General features: G+C 40.3%; 1 protein-coding gene across 3 annotated transcripts in view; it reads left to right on the top strand.

The window, feature by feature from the left end:
* Positions 1 to 344: 344 nt before the first annotated feature.
* Positions 345 to 17,642, top strand: part of DTNBP1 (dystrobrevin binding protein 1) — a 67,201-nt gene continuing 49,903 nt past the window's right edge. The window contains exons 1-4 of one of the 3 annotated variants that reach the window (XM_010147526.1): positions 345 to 389; positions 4,225 to 4,275; positions 5,135 to 5,195; positions 12,354 to 12,486. In XM_010147526.1, coding sequence (XP_010145828.1) covers positions 12,375 to 12,486 — 112 coding nt within the window. In that variant the 5' untranslated portion in view covers positions 345 to 389; positions 4,225 to 4,275; positions 5,135 to 5,195; positions 12,354 to 12,374. Of the gene's footprint in view, positions 390 to 4,224; positions 4,276 to 4,509; positions 4,527 to 5,134; positions 5,196 to 12,353; positions 12,487 to 17,642 lie in introns of those variants that run through there. The other 2 variants (XM_010147527.1, XM_010147528.1) reach the window with 2 other exon arrangements.

Raw genomic sequence — 17,642 nt, forward strand, 5'->3', positions numbered from 1 at the left:
TTCTTCAGGACTACACTGAATATTTCTATGCTGATCTTTAATACCTGTCTGCTAAGGAAACAATATCAAGAGCTGGATGGCTTGGATATGTAGCTCCCATTAAACTTTGTGTACCCAATTGCTTGAAGCACTTACAGAAAAATCTCATAATTTAGAAGCAGTGTAAGTGGAAATAATTTCCTATGAGAGTCTATAAAACTAAGTGAAAATTGATTTATTTGTGAAATAAGTGGAAACAATATTAACTATAATAGACTTGAATTAACACGTGTTCAAACAAGTTGTTCTCTGGGTTTGGTGTTGGAAATATCTGACGGTTTTGTATTTTGGTTTTATAGGTTGAAGACTTTGGGCGACAAATCAAGAGAAGCAAAAAAAAGCAGGCAGAGGTACTTCTGAACATCTGTATTAATAGCATTGATCTAGAGTGTTCTTGTTCAAGAAAAATTTGAAAGTGATTCGTATATATGAGCCAGTTACAAAAATATTTGCATATAGTTTTACAGAATATTCTTTTGATAACAGAAATCTTAACCCTAATATTGAGGAAATAACCTTAATTGATAGGCCTAAATTTCAGATGGCCATCAATAAATTTATAATTGACTATTCAAATCATGTGACTATTCAGTGTTATTGTACTGCTTTATAAAAGATTCAGGAAGATTGTAATTCAATTTTTTACAATCTCTGCGAATCACATGTACTAAAATCGTAATTCAGTCTTTTTAGTGCAAGAACAGCAGTATGAGCCTTTTTATTGTAGAAAATGTATGCATAATGAAGCATTTCAATTATTTGTTTTCATCTCTGTTGCAAGGAAAATTTAAGAATTTTGGTGGGTTTTTTATCCTCTGCATTTTAATGCATTGTTCATTCTTTTGGCCTGTGTAAACTGTAGGGAAAAACTGTAAATGACATCTGTGAATGTTAGTTCTTCAAATAAGCTCAGATGTGCTTTACTGTAAAGCATGTTCTTACTAAAACACTGTGTATAGCCACAAATTAGTTTTAGAACAAGCCTTGAACAAAAAATAAGGCAGCTGAAATAAACTGTATTAAGTTATTAAGCTTGATGTTGTGGATGCGAAGTTTTTTTAACAGAAGACTGATTGTATTGATGAGACACAGAAACTAAAGTCAGAATGGGTGAAGGTTTGAATAAAGCTATTTTAGGCAACCGCCGCCTTTGTATGTTTCCAGTCCATAATATTTTGGTTCATCTGGTGTACGGTAAATACCCATCATTTTTGAGATGAGTGAACCAATTGGATCATCACAAATAGGGGAATGCCAGGGTGACTTCTGCTTTGGTGACAAAGTTCTGGGACAAATACAGCTTAGCTTGATTGTAAGGATGGCTGAGAGCTTGCAGGTGAGGATGCAATGGGTGATATTGCGATGGGAGTTTGTTACTGACCACCTGATCAGGAAGTGAATGATGTCTTAACAACTTGAGGAATTCTGTGTGTCAAACAAGGTCTCCCAGTCCTCTGTGCTAAGTGGAAGGAAGACACTAACCAGTAGTTGATGAAGATTGGTTTGGGGAACTCAACTCATAAAAGCCCGTAGGACCATAATGGCCAAGAGGTACTTTATGAAATTCAAGAGGTACAAAAATCTTTCCCTGGGAATAAAGTATCCCTGCAGCAATACGTGCTGGGTCTGACTGACTAGCCAGGAAGCAGCTTTGATGAAAAGACCCTGGGGATCAGCAAGCTGAATGTGAGCTGGTAACATGCCTGGCAGCAAGGAAAACCAACAGCTTTCTGGGCTGAGTGAACAGGACCACAGGCAGTGGGATCAAGGGAGGTGATTATCCTGTGCACTCAGCACTCCTTAGACGACATCTAGTTACTGGTTTGGGTTCCCCAGTGTAAGACAGACATTGGTAACCTGGAGCAAGTTTAGAGGAGGACCACCAAGGTGGTTGGCTTTGGAACTATCTGTGCAAGAGGAAAGGCTGAGACTGAGGCTTGTTCAGCCTGGAGAATAGATGGCTTTGGGGAGACCTAACAGCAGCCCATCATTGCCTAAGATGATGATGCCAAGCCCTTGAGAGTGGTTTGTGATGGGAATGTGAAAGACAATAGGCGTAAGTTGAAACAAGATGTTGAGGCAAGAAAAGGCTATAAGGAGAAACTTTTCTTCATGAGGACAATCAAGCAGTGGAACAGGTTGTTTACAGAGCCTGTGGAGTTTCTGTTCTCAGTCTTTCAGATTGCAACTGGACAAAGCCCTGAACAAGTTGGTCTGATCCCATAGCTGCTTTAACAGGAAGTTGCACTAGAGACCCCCTGCAGTCTCTTCCCACCTCACTGATTCTGTCACCTTTCCCTTGGTTTAAGGAGAAAAAAAGGTTTCATTTGTGGTATTTGAGTTTTTTTCCATTCACATTATTTGGATGACAGTGCAGTCTATTCTGGAAATCTTCAAGAGACAAATTTTCGATGATGTCAAGCTCTTCAGTAACACATCTTTGAAAGTGCTGCATTGTTAGTTTTCTTTAAGTTATGATAAGTTGCCTTTATATTTCAAGCTGTTATTAATCACAGAATCACTAAGGTTGGAGAAGACCTATAAGATCATCTAGTCTAACCATCACTCCAACACTACCATACCCAGTAGACCATGTTCTCAAGTGCCAGGTCTGCATGTTCCAGGGATGGTGACTCCACCACCTCCCTGGGCAGCCTGTTCCAATGTCTGATTACTCTTTCAGTAAAGAAGTTTTTCCTAATATCTAATCTAAACCTCCCCTGATGCAGCTTGAGGCCATTTCCTCTTGTCCTATCACCAGTTACCCAGGAGAACAGACCAGCCCCCGCATCCCTACAACCTCCTTTCAGGTAGCTGTAGAGAGCCATCAGGTCTCCCCTCAGCCTCTTTTTCTTCAGGCTAAACAACCCCAGCTCCCTCAGCGGCTCCTCATAAGACTTGTTCTCTAGTCCCTTTGCCAGCTTTGTTGCCCTTCTCATAGAATCACAGAATGGTTGGGGTTGGAAGGGACCTTAAAGATCATCTAGTCCCACCCCCCCTGCCATGGGCAGGGACACCTTCCACTAGACCAGGGTGCTCAAAGCCTCATCCAGCCTGGCCTTGAACACTCCCAGGGAGGGGGCAGCCACCGTTTCTCTGGGCAACCTGTTCCAGTGCCTCACCACCCTCTCTGTGAAGAACTTCTTCCTGCTATCTAATCTAAACCTCTCCTCTCTCAATTTAAACCCATTACCCCTTGTCCTGTGACTACAGGCCCTTGTAAAAAGTCCTCCTCCAGCTTCCTTGTAGGCCCCTTCAGGTACTGGAAGGCTGCAATAAGGTCTCCCCTGAGCCTTCTCCTCTCCAGGCTGAACAAGCCCACCTCTCTCAGCCTGTCCCCATAGGAGAGGTGCTCCAGCCCTCTGATCATCTTTGTGGTCTCCTCTGGACTCGCTCCAACTGGTCTATATCCTTCTTACGCTGAGGGCCCCAGAGCTGGACACAGTACTCCAGGTGGGGTCTCGCAAGGGCAGAGTAGGGGGGGAGATTCACCTCCTTCAACCTGCTGGCCACACTTCTGATATCTCTGGACACACTCCAGCATCTCTGTGTCCTTCTTGCAGTGAGGGGCCCAAAACTGAACACAGTACACGCAGTGCGACCACACCAGTGCCGAGTACAGGGGCACAATCACTTCCCTACTCCTGCTGACCACACTATTCCTGACGCAGGCCAGGATGCTTTTGGCCTTAATAATGAAAATGTATGTATTCAATAGGAGATCATTAGAGCATTAAACTGGCAAAGGTTCTTTAACATAGTATTTATATTTAATGTAGAATACATTAGGTGCACTATCTTTACTGGGACACATATAGAACTTGTGTAGTAGTCTTATTTTGAGAATGTTTCTGTCAACTGTTTTAAGTTAAAACAAGGTTCATCCTGCGATTTTGTTAACTATACTAAGAAATTATCTCTCAGAAGTTGTTTTTAATGGACGTAGTCAAAAAGAGGTAAGAGTGGGCAACCATAAAATATCAAGGGGACAAAACCAAACCCTAACTTTGAAATATTCCTGTGTAATGCATTTTAAACCAGAATTGAGAAAATGTTTGTGAAAGTGAACAGTAGCAATATTTTTGTGCTCATCATATCTGTCAAATGCAGATGTGTGTGCACACATTTTTTGTAACAGCCTTCTGTTTATTAACAACATTCATATATTTTCAATTTGTTTTATAGAACTATTCAGTGTTTGCCAGAGTTTTCTGCTGGACTTGAATTACTGAGCAGGTATGACCTTCCATTTCTTTGTTAGTGCCTGCTTCTTATAATTTCAGAAGTAACTTTATTAGGTTAAGAACGTGAGAACAAAATGAAGGTGTTACTAATGGGGTTTTTTGAATGTTCTGCAGTGAGTAGAGTGGAGGTGGTTACCAAATGATAAATATGTTTAAAGCTTGCCCAATCCTTAAGTGCTACTATGTTAATGAAATGGAAGTTCTGGAGGAAAAGCAACATTTGAAAGATGACTTTAGCTCAGGGTCTAATGCACAGGCATGAAGGAGACCAGCACCGAGGCCCAGCCTGTGTTTTTGATTTGAAGTTGTATAACTTTTACATATTTGATATGATATTGTGTTTATAATATAGGCAGTATGCCTGTCAATCCTATGAAAAGAAAGTGTATTCCATGTCTATTTAGTCACATTTTTTTCTGAGTAACAAAAGCTGTTTGCATTATAAATTTTTTTGTATTTTTATCTTTAAAAAAAGCCCACAACTATTCTTCTTTTTGGGGGAGAGAGGGCAGGGTGTTATTACAATCCTGTTAATTTTTTTTTATTTTCTTGATGAAATTGAGTTCCAAGTAGTTCTTAAGACTTTTATGTGTGGTCTTATAAATACTGCTGGGTCCATTTACCTCTTAATATAAGCTAGCAGTTTGAAAAACATTAATCACTTTTTCTTTGAAAAAAATTATTTCTTACTTGTATATTTCTGGTATTTACAGTTCTACCAAGACAACTCTGTAGCTTCTTAAACTGTTATTTCTGGTAGCCCCTGTAAATATAAGCACAGTGGCATCCATGAAATCCTCTTCCTTTGTAAGAGGACAGTAAAAGAAGTAATTTATCTTTCTTGTCTTCAGATATGAAGATGCTTGGGCTGCCCTTCACAAAGGAGCCAAAGATTGTGCAAAAGCTGGAGAGGTAAGAAAAAATAACAATGCCACACTTGAAATATCTTAAAATGTGTAAATAATTTTAAACTAAGATTTTTAGTACCAGTGAACTGGGATGACCCTGGTCACTGCGTAGGCACCCACACAGCCTTCTTCACTTCATGCACCAGTGGGACAGAGGAGAGAACAGGAAGAACAAAAATCAGAAAACTCAATGGTAAATAATTTTAAACTAAGATTTTTAGTACCAGTGAACTGGGATGACCCTGGTCACTGCGTAGGCACCCACAGAGCCTTCTTCACTTCATGCACCAGTGGGACAGAGGAGAGAACAGGAAGAACAAAAATCAGAAAACTCAATGGTCAAGATAAAGACAGTTTAATAATTAATGGACAGAGGAAAAACAAGTGATGTAAAAGCAGTCACTCATAACCTTCCACAAGCATACCAGTGCCCAGCCAGTCTCAGAGCAATGGTTACTTTGGAAGACCAAACCCTTCATTTTTATTATTAAGCATAATGTTATATGGCATGAAATATTCCTTTGGCCAATAGTCAATTGTTCCAGCTGTCCCCCCTCCCAACTTCTTGCCCACCCCCAGCCTAATCACTGCAGGGGAGAGGGGAAGAGAGAAGGCCTTCACGCTGTACAAGCATTGTTCAGCAATATCCAAAACATCGACACTGTTTTGGTCAGAAATACGAGACACAGCACCATATGGGCTGATGTGAAGAAAGTTAACTCCTTCCCAGTTGGATCCAGTACAAACAGTATAATGAAAAAGTAATGCTCTGTATTGCTACTTGGGAAAAATACCAAGTTGCATTGTTTTTGTTGTGGCTTTAAGGTGATATTTGACAAGCAGCTGATGGAATAGATCAGAATATCCAGTTCCTCTTGTTTATACAGCTCTTCCAGATTTGGGTTTGAAAGGGCCAGTCAATTCTGGTGAATCAACAAATGGTTGCAGGACTGGTGCCACAGCCGGGTTGTTTGGCTACTTGGACCATGGGACACAGTTTGAGGGCCTCTTTGGTCATCTGGGGGCTGATGGGGTCCGAGGAGACCTCATTGCAGCTTTCCAGTATCTGAAGGGGGCCTACAAGGGTACTGGGAGAGGACTTTTTACAAGAGCCTGTAGTGATAGGACAAGGGGGAATGGGTATAAATTGAAATCAGGGAGGTTTAGATTAGATATCAGGAAGAAATTCTTCACAGAGAGGGTGGTGAGGCACTGGAACAGGTTGCCCAGAGATGTTGTGGATGCCCCATCCCTGGATGTCTTCAAGGCCAGGCTGGATGTGGCTTTGAGCAACCTGGTCTAGTGCAAGGTGTCCCTGCCTGTGGCAGGGGGGTTGGAACTAGATGATCTTTAAGGTCCCTTCCAACCCAAACCATTCTATGATTCTATGATTTGTCAGAGAGGGGGAAGAGCATCTTCAGTCATAGGCTTGTAGAGCTGGTGAAGAGGGCTTTAAACTAAAGTTGCCAGGTGAGGGGAACCTCAATCCATCCCATTCCTACCAGTTTGATGCCAGTGCCAGCAATAGGTGCCCAGATCCTGGAGAAGGATCAGGTCAGCAGGAGATCACCTGAAGAGCACCACAAAGGAATTCTGGCCAGTAAGTCAGCTTCATCAGGGCTCAACTTCAGTGCCTCTATACAAGCACATATTGTGGGGAATAAACAAGATGAGTTAGAGATTTGTGCATGCCTGCAGGGCTGTGATCTTATTGGCATCACAGAGATGTGGTGGGATGGCTCCTATGACTAGAGCTTTGGAGTGGAAGGATACAAGCTCTTTTAAGAAGGACAGTCAGGGAAGACAAAGAGGGTGTGTCGCCCTCTATGTCAATGACCAGCTGGAGTGCATGGTGCTCCTAGGGATGGATGAGGATCGACTGAGAGCTAATGGGTCAGGATTAAAGGGAGGGCAGGGAAAGGTGACATTTTAGTGAGGGTCTGCTATAGGCCAGGAAGACTGGGTGGGTGAGTCCCTCTATAGACAGATGGGAGCAGCCTTGCATTCACAAGCCCTGGTCCTCATGGGAGACTTCAACCACCCCAATATCTGATAGGGGAGCCAACAAGGAGAGGTGCTATGCTAGAACTTGTTCTCACCAGCAAGGAGAAGCTGGTGAAGAATGTGAAGCCCAAGGGCAGCCTTGGTTGCAGTCATCATGAAATGGTGGAGTTTGAGATCCTTAAGGCAGCAAGGAGGGCGCACAGCAAGCTCACCACCCTGGACTTCGTGAGAACAGACTTTGGCTTCTTCAGAGATCTGTTTTGTAGAGTACCATGGGAAGGAAGAGGGCCCCAAGAAAGCTTCCATAAGTACGTTGGTGACAAGAAAAAGAAAAATAGGGAAAATGTGGCCCCTCTTTGGAAGGGAGTGGGAGACCTGGTTACCCAGGATATGGAGAAGGCTGAGGTATTCAACAATTTTTTTGCTTCAGTATTCACTGGCAAATACCTAAGCCACACTGCCCAAGTTGCAGAAGGCAAAGGGAAACTGGAGAGAGACCATCTAAGGAACCTGAAGGTGCACAAGTCCATGGTATAACGACATGCATCTGCAGATCCTGAAAGAACTAACGGATGAAGTTGCTAAGCCACTGTCCATCATATCTGAGAAGTCATGGCAGTCTGGTGAAGTTCCCACTGACTGGAAAAGGGGCAACATAACCCCCGTTTCTAAAAAAGCAAAAAAGGAAGACCTGGGGAACTACAGGCCAGTCAGTCTCACCTCTGTCCCTGGCAAGATCATGGAGCAGATCCTACTGGAAACTGTGCTAAGGAACATGGAAACTAAGGAGGTGATCAGCGACAGCCAACATGGCTTCACTAAGGGCAAATTGTGCCTGACAAATTTGGTGGCCTTCTAAAATGGGGTTACAGTGTTCATGGATAAGGGACGAGCAACTAACATCATCTCCCTAGACTTGTGCAAAGCATTTGGCACTGTCCTACATGACATCCTTCTCTCTAAATTGGAGACATGGATTTGACGAGTGGATCACTTACACTTAGTGGATAAAGAATTGGCTGGATGGTCTCACTCAAGAGTTGCAGTCAGTGCCTCGATGTCTGAGTGGAGACCAATGATGAGTGGAGTTCCTCAGGGGTTGGTATTGGGACCAGCACCATTCAACATCTTTGTTAACAACATGGACAGTGGAATTGAGTGTGCCCTCAGCAAGTTTGCTGACGACACCAAGCTGTGTGGTGCGGTCGACATGCTGGAGGAAAGGGGTGCCATCTGGAGGGACCTTCACTGGAGAGGTGGACCTGTGCCAAATGCATCAAATTCAACAAGGCCAAGTGCAAGGTCCTGCACATGGGTCGGGGCAGTCTCCAGCACAAACACAGGCTGGGTGGAGAATGGATTGAGAGCAGCCCTGAGAAGGACTTGAGGGTGTTGGTTGATGAGAAGCTCAAGGTGAACTGGCATGTGCACTTGCAGCCCAGAAAGCCAACCATATCCTGGGCTGCATGAAGAGAAGCATGACCAGCAGGTCAAGGGATGTGATTCTCCCCTTCTGCTCTTGTGAGCCCCCACCTGGACTATGTGCCCAGCTCTGGGGCACCCAGTGTAAGGAGGACATGGACCTGTTGGAGCAAGTCCAGAGCAGGGCTGCAAAGATGGTCAGAGGGCTGGAGAAGTTCTCCTGTGAAGACAGGCTGAGAGTCTTGGGCTTGTTCAGCTTGGAGAGGAGAAGGCTTCAGGGAGACCTTAGAGCAGTCTTCCAGTACCTGAAGAGGCCTACAAGAAAGCTGGAGGGGGACTTCTTACAAGGGCAGGTAGGGACAGGACAAGGAGTAACGGGTTTAAATTGAAAGAGGGGAGATTTAGGTGAAATATAAGGAAGAAAGTCTTCATGGAGACGGTGGTGAGGCACTGGAACAGGTTGCCCAGAGAAGTTGTGAATGCCCCATCCCTGGAAGTGCTCAAGGCCAGGATGGATGGGCCTTTGAGCAACGTGACCTAGTGGAAGGTGTCCCTTCCCATGGCATGGGGGTTGGAACTAGATGGTCTTTAAGGTCCCTTCCAATCCAAACCATTCTATGATTTGGTGGTATTCAGCCTGCAATTAATATTCCTAAAGTATTAAGTGTATCGTCAAAATAGAAATTCTCTGTGTTTATGTTTCACACAAAGTATTATCTAACAAGAATTATATGAAGTTCATTCTCTTGTTTACTTTCGAATATTGCTGTTGCTATAACAGACATTGAGCTTGACAATTTCATAGCCCTTTTAAAGTACTTTGCAGCAGATATGTTGACACACCTTCGTGTGCTTTACTGCCTGTGATGATTTTTTTAGAAGAACACTTAAATAACTTGGTTCAAATTTTGTAATGCTTACAATAGTTTGCTTTAAAAACTGGTTCTGAAAACAATGTGAGGTTTCAAATATTAAAAACCCAATGTAAACTTAATCTCATATATTATGGCTGCTTGGGAAAATTAGAATGAAAACCTTTCAAAAAGACTTGGAAGATTTTCATTAAATTCAGACATTTACTTTTATGAGAAACCAAATTATGTATTGCTTGTGTGTGTTTCTTTCTTTTTTATAAAACTAGTAAATACAGGGTTCAGTAAAGTAGGAATTATGTAAGCACACAAACTGACTGTACTGTTATCAGACCTAAAGGTCAACTTGTCCAGTATCTTCTGTCTGGTATTGGCCAGTAGCAGTTGAAGAAGTGTTGTGGTTTAAGCCCTTCTGCAACAAAGTACCACACAGCCGCTCACTCACTCCTCCCAAGGTGGGATGGGAAGAAGAAAAGATAACAAAAAAGCTTGTGGGTTGAGACAAGGGCAGGGAGGGATCACTCACCTGTTATAGTCACAGGCAAAACAGACTTAACTTGGGGAAGGAAAAGCAATTTAATTACTTACCAAGTAAATCAGGGTAGGATAATGAGAAATAAAAACAGATCTTAAGAACCTGGAAGAACACCCCCTCCCTTCTTCCTAGCTTCAGCTTTGCTCCTCATTTCTCTACCTCCGCTCTCTGAGCGGTGCAGGGGGATGGGGAATGGGGGTTGTGGTCAGTCCATCACACGTTGTCTCTGCCGTTCCTTCTTCTTTGCGGGGAGGGCTCCTCACATTCTGCCACTGCTCCAGCCTGGGGTCCCTCCCATGGGAGACAGTCCTCCATGAACTTTTTTAACTTGAGCCCTTCCCACAGGCTGCAGTTCTTCACGAACTGCTCCAGTGTGGGTCCCTTCTGTGGGGCGCAGTCCTTCAGGAGCAGCCCTGCTCCAGTGTGGGCTTCCCACGGTGTAACAGCCTCCTTCACACACAGCCACCTGCTCTGGTGTAGGGCCCTCGCCAAGCTGCCATTGGGTCTCTGCTTCCCTGTGACACTCCATGGCTGCAGGGACACAGCCTGCCCTCTCACCACAGTCTGCAGGAGAACCTGTGCCCTGGCCCACCTCCTCTCCACCTTCTGCACTGACCTGGTGGTCTGCCTGGTTTGCCCTCACACATCCCACTTTCTCCTGCTCCAGGTTCCTCAGCAGTTTTTCTTCCCCCCTAAATGTGTTATCCCGGAGGTGCTGCCACCATCACTGATTGGCTCGCAGTGGCCAGTGGTGCTCCCCTACTTGGAGCTGGGGAAGCTTCTAGCAGCTTCTCACAGGAACCACTCCTGTGGCTCTACCCTCCCCTTTACCAAGACCCCACTGCACCAACCCAATAATTAAGGCAGCATGAGTAGTTTGTAAATGTTGGCTAAAGAAAGAAAAGTGAAAATTTCTAGCTTTAATTGCTGCCTACAGTCTTACCATGTTAAATTATAGATGTTAACTACCAGTTCTTATCTACAAAATTGTGCTAAAAATACTGCGTTTAGATATTTGTAATTTTAGCTGCTTGTAATTTTAGCTGCATTTAATCATTTCTCTGCTGAAATGTTTTTTCTGGTGTTTCCCCCATCTTATGATGTATTTATTTGTTTGCTTTAGTCTTTACTCATATAAATCATTCTCAGAAATAGACTTGGCTTTATTTAAAGTAGTCTTAAATGTTTCGTTACTCACTGGGCTTTTGAATAGGGTGTCACACCTTGCCTGGTAAAATAGAATGGCTTTTTGACAGGGATGGGTAGTTGGAGAGATTTGTAAATAGAAGAAGTTGTCATTCTTCTAAATTTGTTTGAAGTGGGTAGAATTGTAAGTCTAAGAGCAGGGAGGCTATAATTGAATAATCTCAAATATCATATATATGGGAAACATTTGTTACTTAAGGTCACTTGATCTTGTGGTTTTTTTTGTTTTCATAGAATCTGACCCATATAAATAAAACGTTTAAACAGTGTATCCTCTTCTCATTATACTGTTGTATAATAAAAGTTAGGAAGAATTAATAATAAAAGGAAGACTCAAACAACAACAAAAACTGAACTAATGTAGATGTGTGTTCATAAAGACTTGCAACTATTGCAGTTACAGATGAGCAGGATTAGTATAAAGGCAACTATTTTTTTTTAATGTCATTCTTTTTATTTCATTTTCTAGAGTATTTTGAATGTGGAGAATTTTCATTTTTTAAGATGGACAGCTGTATTAGTATTCTCATTTGATTTTGATGTTGCAAAGATAAAGTGTGTCACGGACTTCTAATTTCTGATAATTAAACTAATTCTGTAATTGGTGTTTCTTCGAAATCAAACATGTTCTGTTTTCTGGAGTGATAATAAGTGTAAAAATGGTGCCAAGAGAACTAAGCTAACTTGGATTTATTGGTTAAATTGGTAGGACTTAGTTCAATAACTTAGTTTAATGTTGCTAAATGAGCCTTACGTTGCAGCACTGCAGTGTTGTTGTGTACCAGTGCAATGCTGCTGTCAGAGTTCCAGATGCATTTACAGTTATTTACAGTATTTACAGTTAATAAAATCCATAAAATGTTTCCTGCATTGATTAGTATATTGAGAAATAACTCTTCATCATGTTTTGACCAATGCATTTTGAAATAAATATTTCATACTGTTGGGGCTTTCTTGAACATGTTGTATGTTTACTTGAGAAGTATACAAGTGGCAGTGCTGAAGTATACAAGGTTGCAGTGCTGACCTTATGCTTGCAGATGCATGAAGTCCAAAATTAGTCAAGATGCTTGTAAATAAGTATATAAATTTGCAAGTAAAGTAAAGAACCTGTTTGTTTCAGCTGGTGGATAGTGAAGTTGTGATGCTTTCTGCACACTGGGAGAAGAAAAGGAACAGTCTGGTGGAACTACAGGATCAGCTCCAACAAATACCTGGGTTTTTAACAGATCTAGAATGCCTCACAGCAAGCCTAGGTAAGGTTTTATAGATGTAACAAGCATTTAAGTCAGTACAGAGGATTAGATAAGTTCAGCTGTTGTGAACTTTGCAATTATAAAGTTTAATTTTTCTTCCCAAACACATCCTTTCTATTAAAAACAGTAGTTCTTAAACAAACTGTTATTGTAAAAGAGCAAACTTAGTAGTAGCTGCTCTCCCAGCAGTTAAAATATTGTATGTTTCATTTTTTGGACAAAATAAAGCATGGCAACTACATATCCTGATGTGGAGAGTTGAAAATTGTTGTTATTGACATCCTTTTACATTTTTATAGATTTGTAAGTAGTCTGAACACTCATATGTAGTTCCTTCTCTTTGATTGAGTCTGTATCATTGTATATAATATTTTGTTTTAAATCATTCTTTGGCGGGGGGGGTGTGCAAGAAATCTACCTGTCTTGGGACACTTTCAAGGCAGAAACTTCTTGCTGAGGCTAGTTGTTGGTTCCAAATGGTTCCAAAGCTAGCTTCCCTAAGTTAGTGTGCAGGGTTAAGCTATTCTGAAGTGATACCCATCTTTTTTGTAGGTGAAACTAGCAATGCTACATATTAGTGTTGCCAAATACCTCATGTTTGTTAGATAGGTTCTAATTTTTATAACTTTACGAAATGTTAACCTGTTGATTTAATTTAAAAGATGAAACGATGAATGCATTGGTGGACTATGTCTGGAAACTTCTCATAGAAAACACTTGATCCACTGTTGAAAATGAAATTAGGAAAAAATGTTCTGGCCTCTTAGGTTCTGAAAAGCTTTAGTGTTACTGAGCCTTGAAATGGGGATGCAGTATTTGACAAATAGCAAGCCTTTCTGTCAGCGGTAGGCCTCTTGCTGCCTCCATGAAAATCAATTCAAGTTGCAACAAATCAAAGTTTTGAAAAATCGCTGCCTGTGCATGGATTTTAGTAGTGAAGTTCCCCAGGGACTCTGCCTGCACTATGCTTACACCAGCTGGGAAGTAGGCAGAAATTCTTCATGTAATTGCAGCTCTTGTGTTTTGGGGGGTGAGCTGGATTTGTGTGCTGGCATCTGATGAGAAGAAAAGGAGGGTTCTTTTCTGTGTTCAGAGGCCAATTTCTCATTCTTCTATGGTCAGTGGATATGCACAAATTGGCTTTTATTCCTAGGTAGGTTGGTAATAACTGTATTTCTCTCTGAACCAAGGAATATGTTTCCTGTTCTATTACAATTTTCTTATACCACCTTGTTTAGTAAGGCTTTATCACATGTGGTAACCATTTAATGTTGGCTTTTGGAAAAACTCAATTATTTTCTAAGGAAATATCAATTCAAATAGTGATTTATTTAAATACTGATCTTAATAATATCATGCACGAAGTGATGCACTCCACTGCAGATAAACAATATAATAAAAACCTAATGGAATTGTCTTTATAGTTCATAACTGCAAATGCTATAAATCCTGATGAATTGGAGCTACCTGCCCATTCCTAATGTTGCAGTTTTATGAACCAGAATTAATCTCACCCTGATTGTAGATTACTTGGAGAAGGCTCAATGTCTCTGCAGTATTTTTGATACTGCACAAGCAGGATTTGAGGAAGCATTAACCAGTGTGTTGGGGGAAGCTGATGATTTTTGAAGTCTACTGCTAAGGTTGTGAAGTTTTAACCAAATCTTCTAGCCTTACCTCATGTGTAAGATTTCAGTTAATTTACCTAGAGGTTTTTATTAGTTCCTCCTAAGCACTGTAAGGTTTTTTAAATTTTTTTTTCTTTTTCTGATAAGTTTTACAGTATCTATTTAAAGAGACAGGTATAATTTATACCATATTCAACATCTACACTTGGTTAGTGTAGTGGTTTACCAGAAATTTGCTGTGATACTCTGCTCACTGTTTTTAGTTCTTAGAACTCTGAACTATCTGCTTTTTGTACATGTAAACTGTATTCACTTCTCCAAGAGATGGCAAATACTGTGGCTGTGAATTTTAAATATAAATGAAACATTCTGTAAAAAAAAAAAAAAGAAGTGAATATAGAATTAGAAAACTGCTGTGTCCTGGGTTGTGCATCCAAGATGTAATTTGGCTAATCTTCATAATTTCAGAAAAGTAGTAGTTCTTTGTTGTGACATGATACGCTTCTAATAAATCCATTAATGCTTTCATTTTGAGAGTAGATAGGGAACCCTGGCTGCTTTTGCTGAAAGAAATTTCAGATCATGAAAAGGAGCCTTTTTAATGACCTACTTAAAATTGGTGTGTCATGTACAGATTCTTCAGCTTTTGCTGAAGACAAGAAACATTTTCATTAGCACTTTTATAAATAAAGTCCTTTAACTTAGGTACTCAATTATCAGTCATTCCTCACTTCAAGTAAAAAGTCTGTGTTTTCATTTGATAATTTTATTGTATTATGGCACATCTTGTAGCTGCCGTTGAAAAATTTGGAGAAAAAAATATTCTCATGTAAAAGTGAAAGGACAGTTATTGTCCTTTCAGAGTCCAGAATTTGAATCATCACTTAAGCCAATTTTTAGTTGAGATGTTGTAGAAATTACCTGCTTGCCAATATCTGACATACTTTTCTTAATATGAAATATGCTTCATGTTTGAGCAGGGGCATTTTGCTCGAATATCTGTTATGATTTCAGCAAATCAGTGAACACAAACCTTGATCCAAATCCAGATTTCCCTTTTTTTTAAACATCAAGTGTTAAGCATCAACTTGATAATGGTTTCAGAAAAGCTGGTCATAAACATAGGTGTCAGATCTAATGTAGCGTGAAAATATTCAGGCTGGTGAGACTGGGAAGAAAATAAGGCTGGGTATATATTTGAGGAGATAAAAGCCACTGTTTCCTAGTCTTTAATAAATATTTTTTTTCTGGAGTCTGAGTTAGATGGGTGTGAAAATCCTGTTCTTTAGAATAATAACCAGCTTTCTGGGGCAGATTCATTCTAAGTGCTGCTGTGAACTGTAAACTTGGAAGTGAAGAATTTCTAGATTTCATTTATTGCTAGATATATTTTTTAAAGTATGAGCTTATTTACCTGTGGATATAGGTAAGAGCTGATCAAAGCGTTATTTATTATTAAGTTTCAAATTGATTTAGTATGTAGGTTTGTTTGGAACTTTCTTTTGATGCACAGTGCATACATTCTTATTTGGGTAGGAGAGGCATTAGTTCGCAACCATAGCTGCTGCTATGGCTATGGAGCTAGTCTGCAACTTTTTTTGTGAAAAGCAACTAAGCTTCCTTTCACTTCAGAAAAAAAAAATTCTGAAACCTCTGTTGGAATAAAGCATGATTGTTGTCTCCTGGAAAAGTGTTCATTCCTGTTCTTCAGGAGCAGTGTTTTCTGCAATTCCCGCTAGAGGCTGCTCAAACGCTAGTGCTAGGAATCAGTTACCCTCTAGAACTCACTTTTCTTCATCCTCTTTATTTTCCTGTTCTTTGTTGTTTTCTGTTAATATTATTTCAATAGCAAGTGCAGCAGAGCAGGTGGTGGTTTCTTTAAGTGGAAAAAACAGTGGTTGATAGGTACCTTACTAAATTATCTTGAGCCCTGCTGAATTTTGGAAATTAATAAGTGAGCAATCATTCTGAAAAGCAAGTTATCATAATACACACATTTGGATTTTAATGCATTCAGAAAAGTCCATTTCTTAAGTAAAAAAGAACCACTGGTTGTAATTGTAGTCATGATATTGCCCTTTGAATACATCTGGATTTTCTGAGAGGGAGTATGTGATAAACAATTCATATTCCACATCACAGTCCATGGAACTGAAAACATTGTTTCCAGTGTGCATTGGAAACCTGGCTCGAAACTTGCTTCCACACTAATTGGCAATTGCCCTCCTTTTTTTTTTTTTTTTCCTTTTTTTGTTTCTACCCAAGTTATCCGCATATAAATATATTCATAGATATATTCATATATATATACTGATTTACTTTAAATCACTTTTTTCTACCTTGAACTTAATAGTTATTCTCTTGCTTTATAAAGATTGGTTCTGTCTGTTACAGGCAAAGGTAAAACACAGCCATTTGCCAAAACTAAGGGCTGCTTTAGGTTTTCTGAAAATTTCATTCCATCATTTGTGTAGTTTGCATCAACAATCAAGTTCATACACTGCAACAGTTTAGTGTATCTGTCTCTGGTCTGCAAACACCCTTTTATTCTTTGGTTGCTATTCTGTTTATAAAAATTTGATTTATCCTTCCTCCTGCAATTTACCTTCTCTCTGATATAGGAGAAGCCCTGGCAAAAGGGTGAATAATAGTCCTATATTCACACAGCTCCATCCCAAAGTGACTAGCTGGTTAGAGTTTGGGAAAATAGTTTTTCCACTGGGATCTTGAGGAGGGACATGGAGTTCAGCATTATTCACCTGCAGGCAGAGTGATCCTTTGATATAAGATTCACATGGGATAATTCAGATCAGAAGGAATCTCAGGAGTTCTCTGGTCCAAATTTCTGCTCAAAACAGTGTGAGCTATGAGATAAGATCAGATTTCTCAGAGCTTTTCATAGACATGATCTCTTTTCATTTGAGACTGAGCAATTAATGGCTAAAGAGGAGATTAAGAGGTTTTGCATGTTTTTAAGTGCATGGGTATATAAAACAGATAAATTTAGAGATTTCTCTATTAGTAAAGGGTCTGTCTTCAGAGTAAACTACTTAAGTCTGTTCTTTTATATTATTACAAGGTCACATAAGAATTAAAATTCTCCAAGTATGCTTTACTTTTGCTTCATTTGAATAATTCAAGATTAGTACTGGTCTTGTCAGCACAGATTTGTTCCTCAGATTGGTACGAGGCAGGAAAGGGTGAAGTGACAGTGTGCCCAAGAAGCAAAATTAAATTATGGGTTCTAGATGTCTTTTTTTCCCCAAAGTATAGACCACAAGCCTGTGAGATCAATATGCTGGTGCAAATATAGTGGTTCAACATCTTACTGCAAAGGGAACTTCAGAGAGAGGTCCCTTAATTTGGCTCTGCTGCCACTCATTACTATGTGGTACAGACTGAAATTTGTTTCTCTTTCTGAGCCATTTATATATGTGTAATTATTATCATGTTAATTACATACCTTTATGAATTCCTGTTTCTGTTCAGGTGAGTTGTCTGTCCATTTGATACAATTTGATATTCATA

The sequence above is a fragment of the Eurypyga helias genome, unplaced genomic scaffold (genome assembly GCF_000690775.1).
Source record: "Eurypyga helias isolate BGI_N326 unplaced genomic scaffold, ASM69077v1 scaffold2462, whole genome shotgun sequence".
Lineage (NCBI taxonomy): Eukaryota > Metazoa > Chordata > Aves > Eurypygiformes > Eurypygidae > Eurypyga > Eurypyga helias.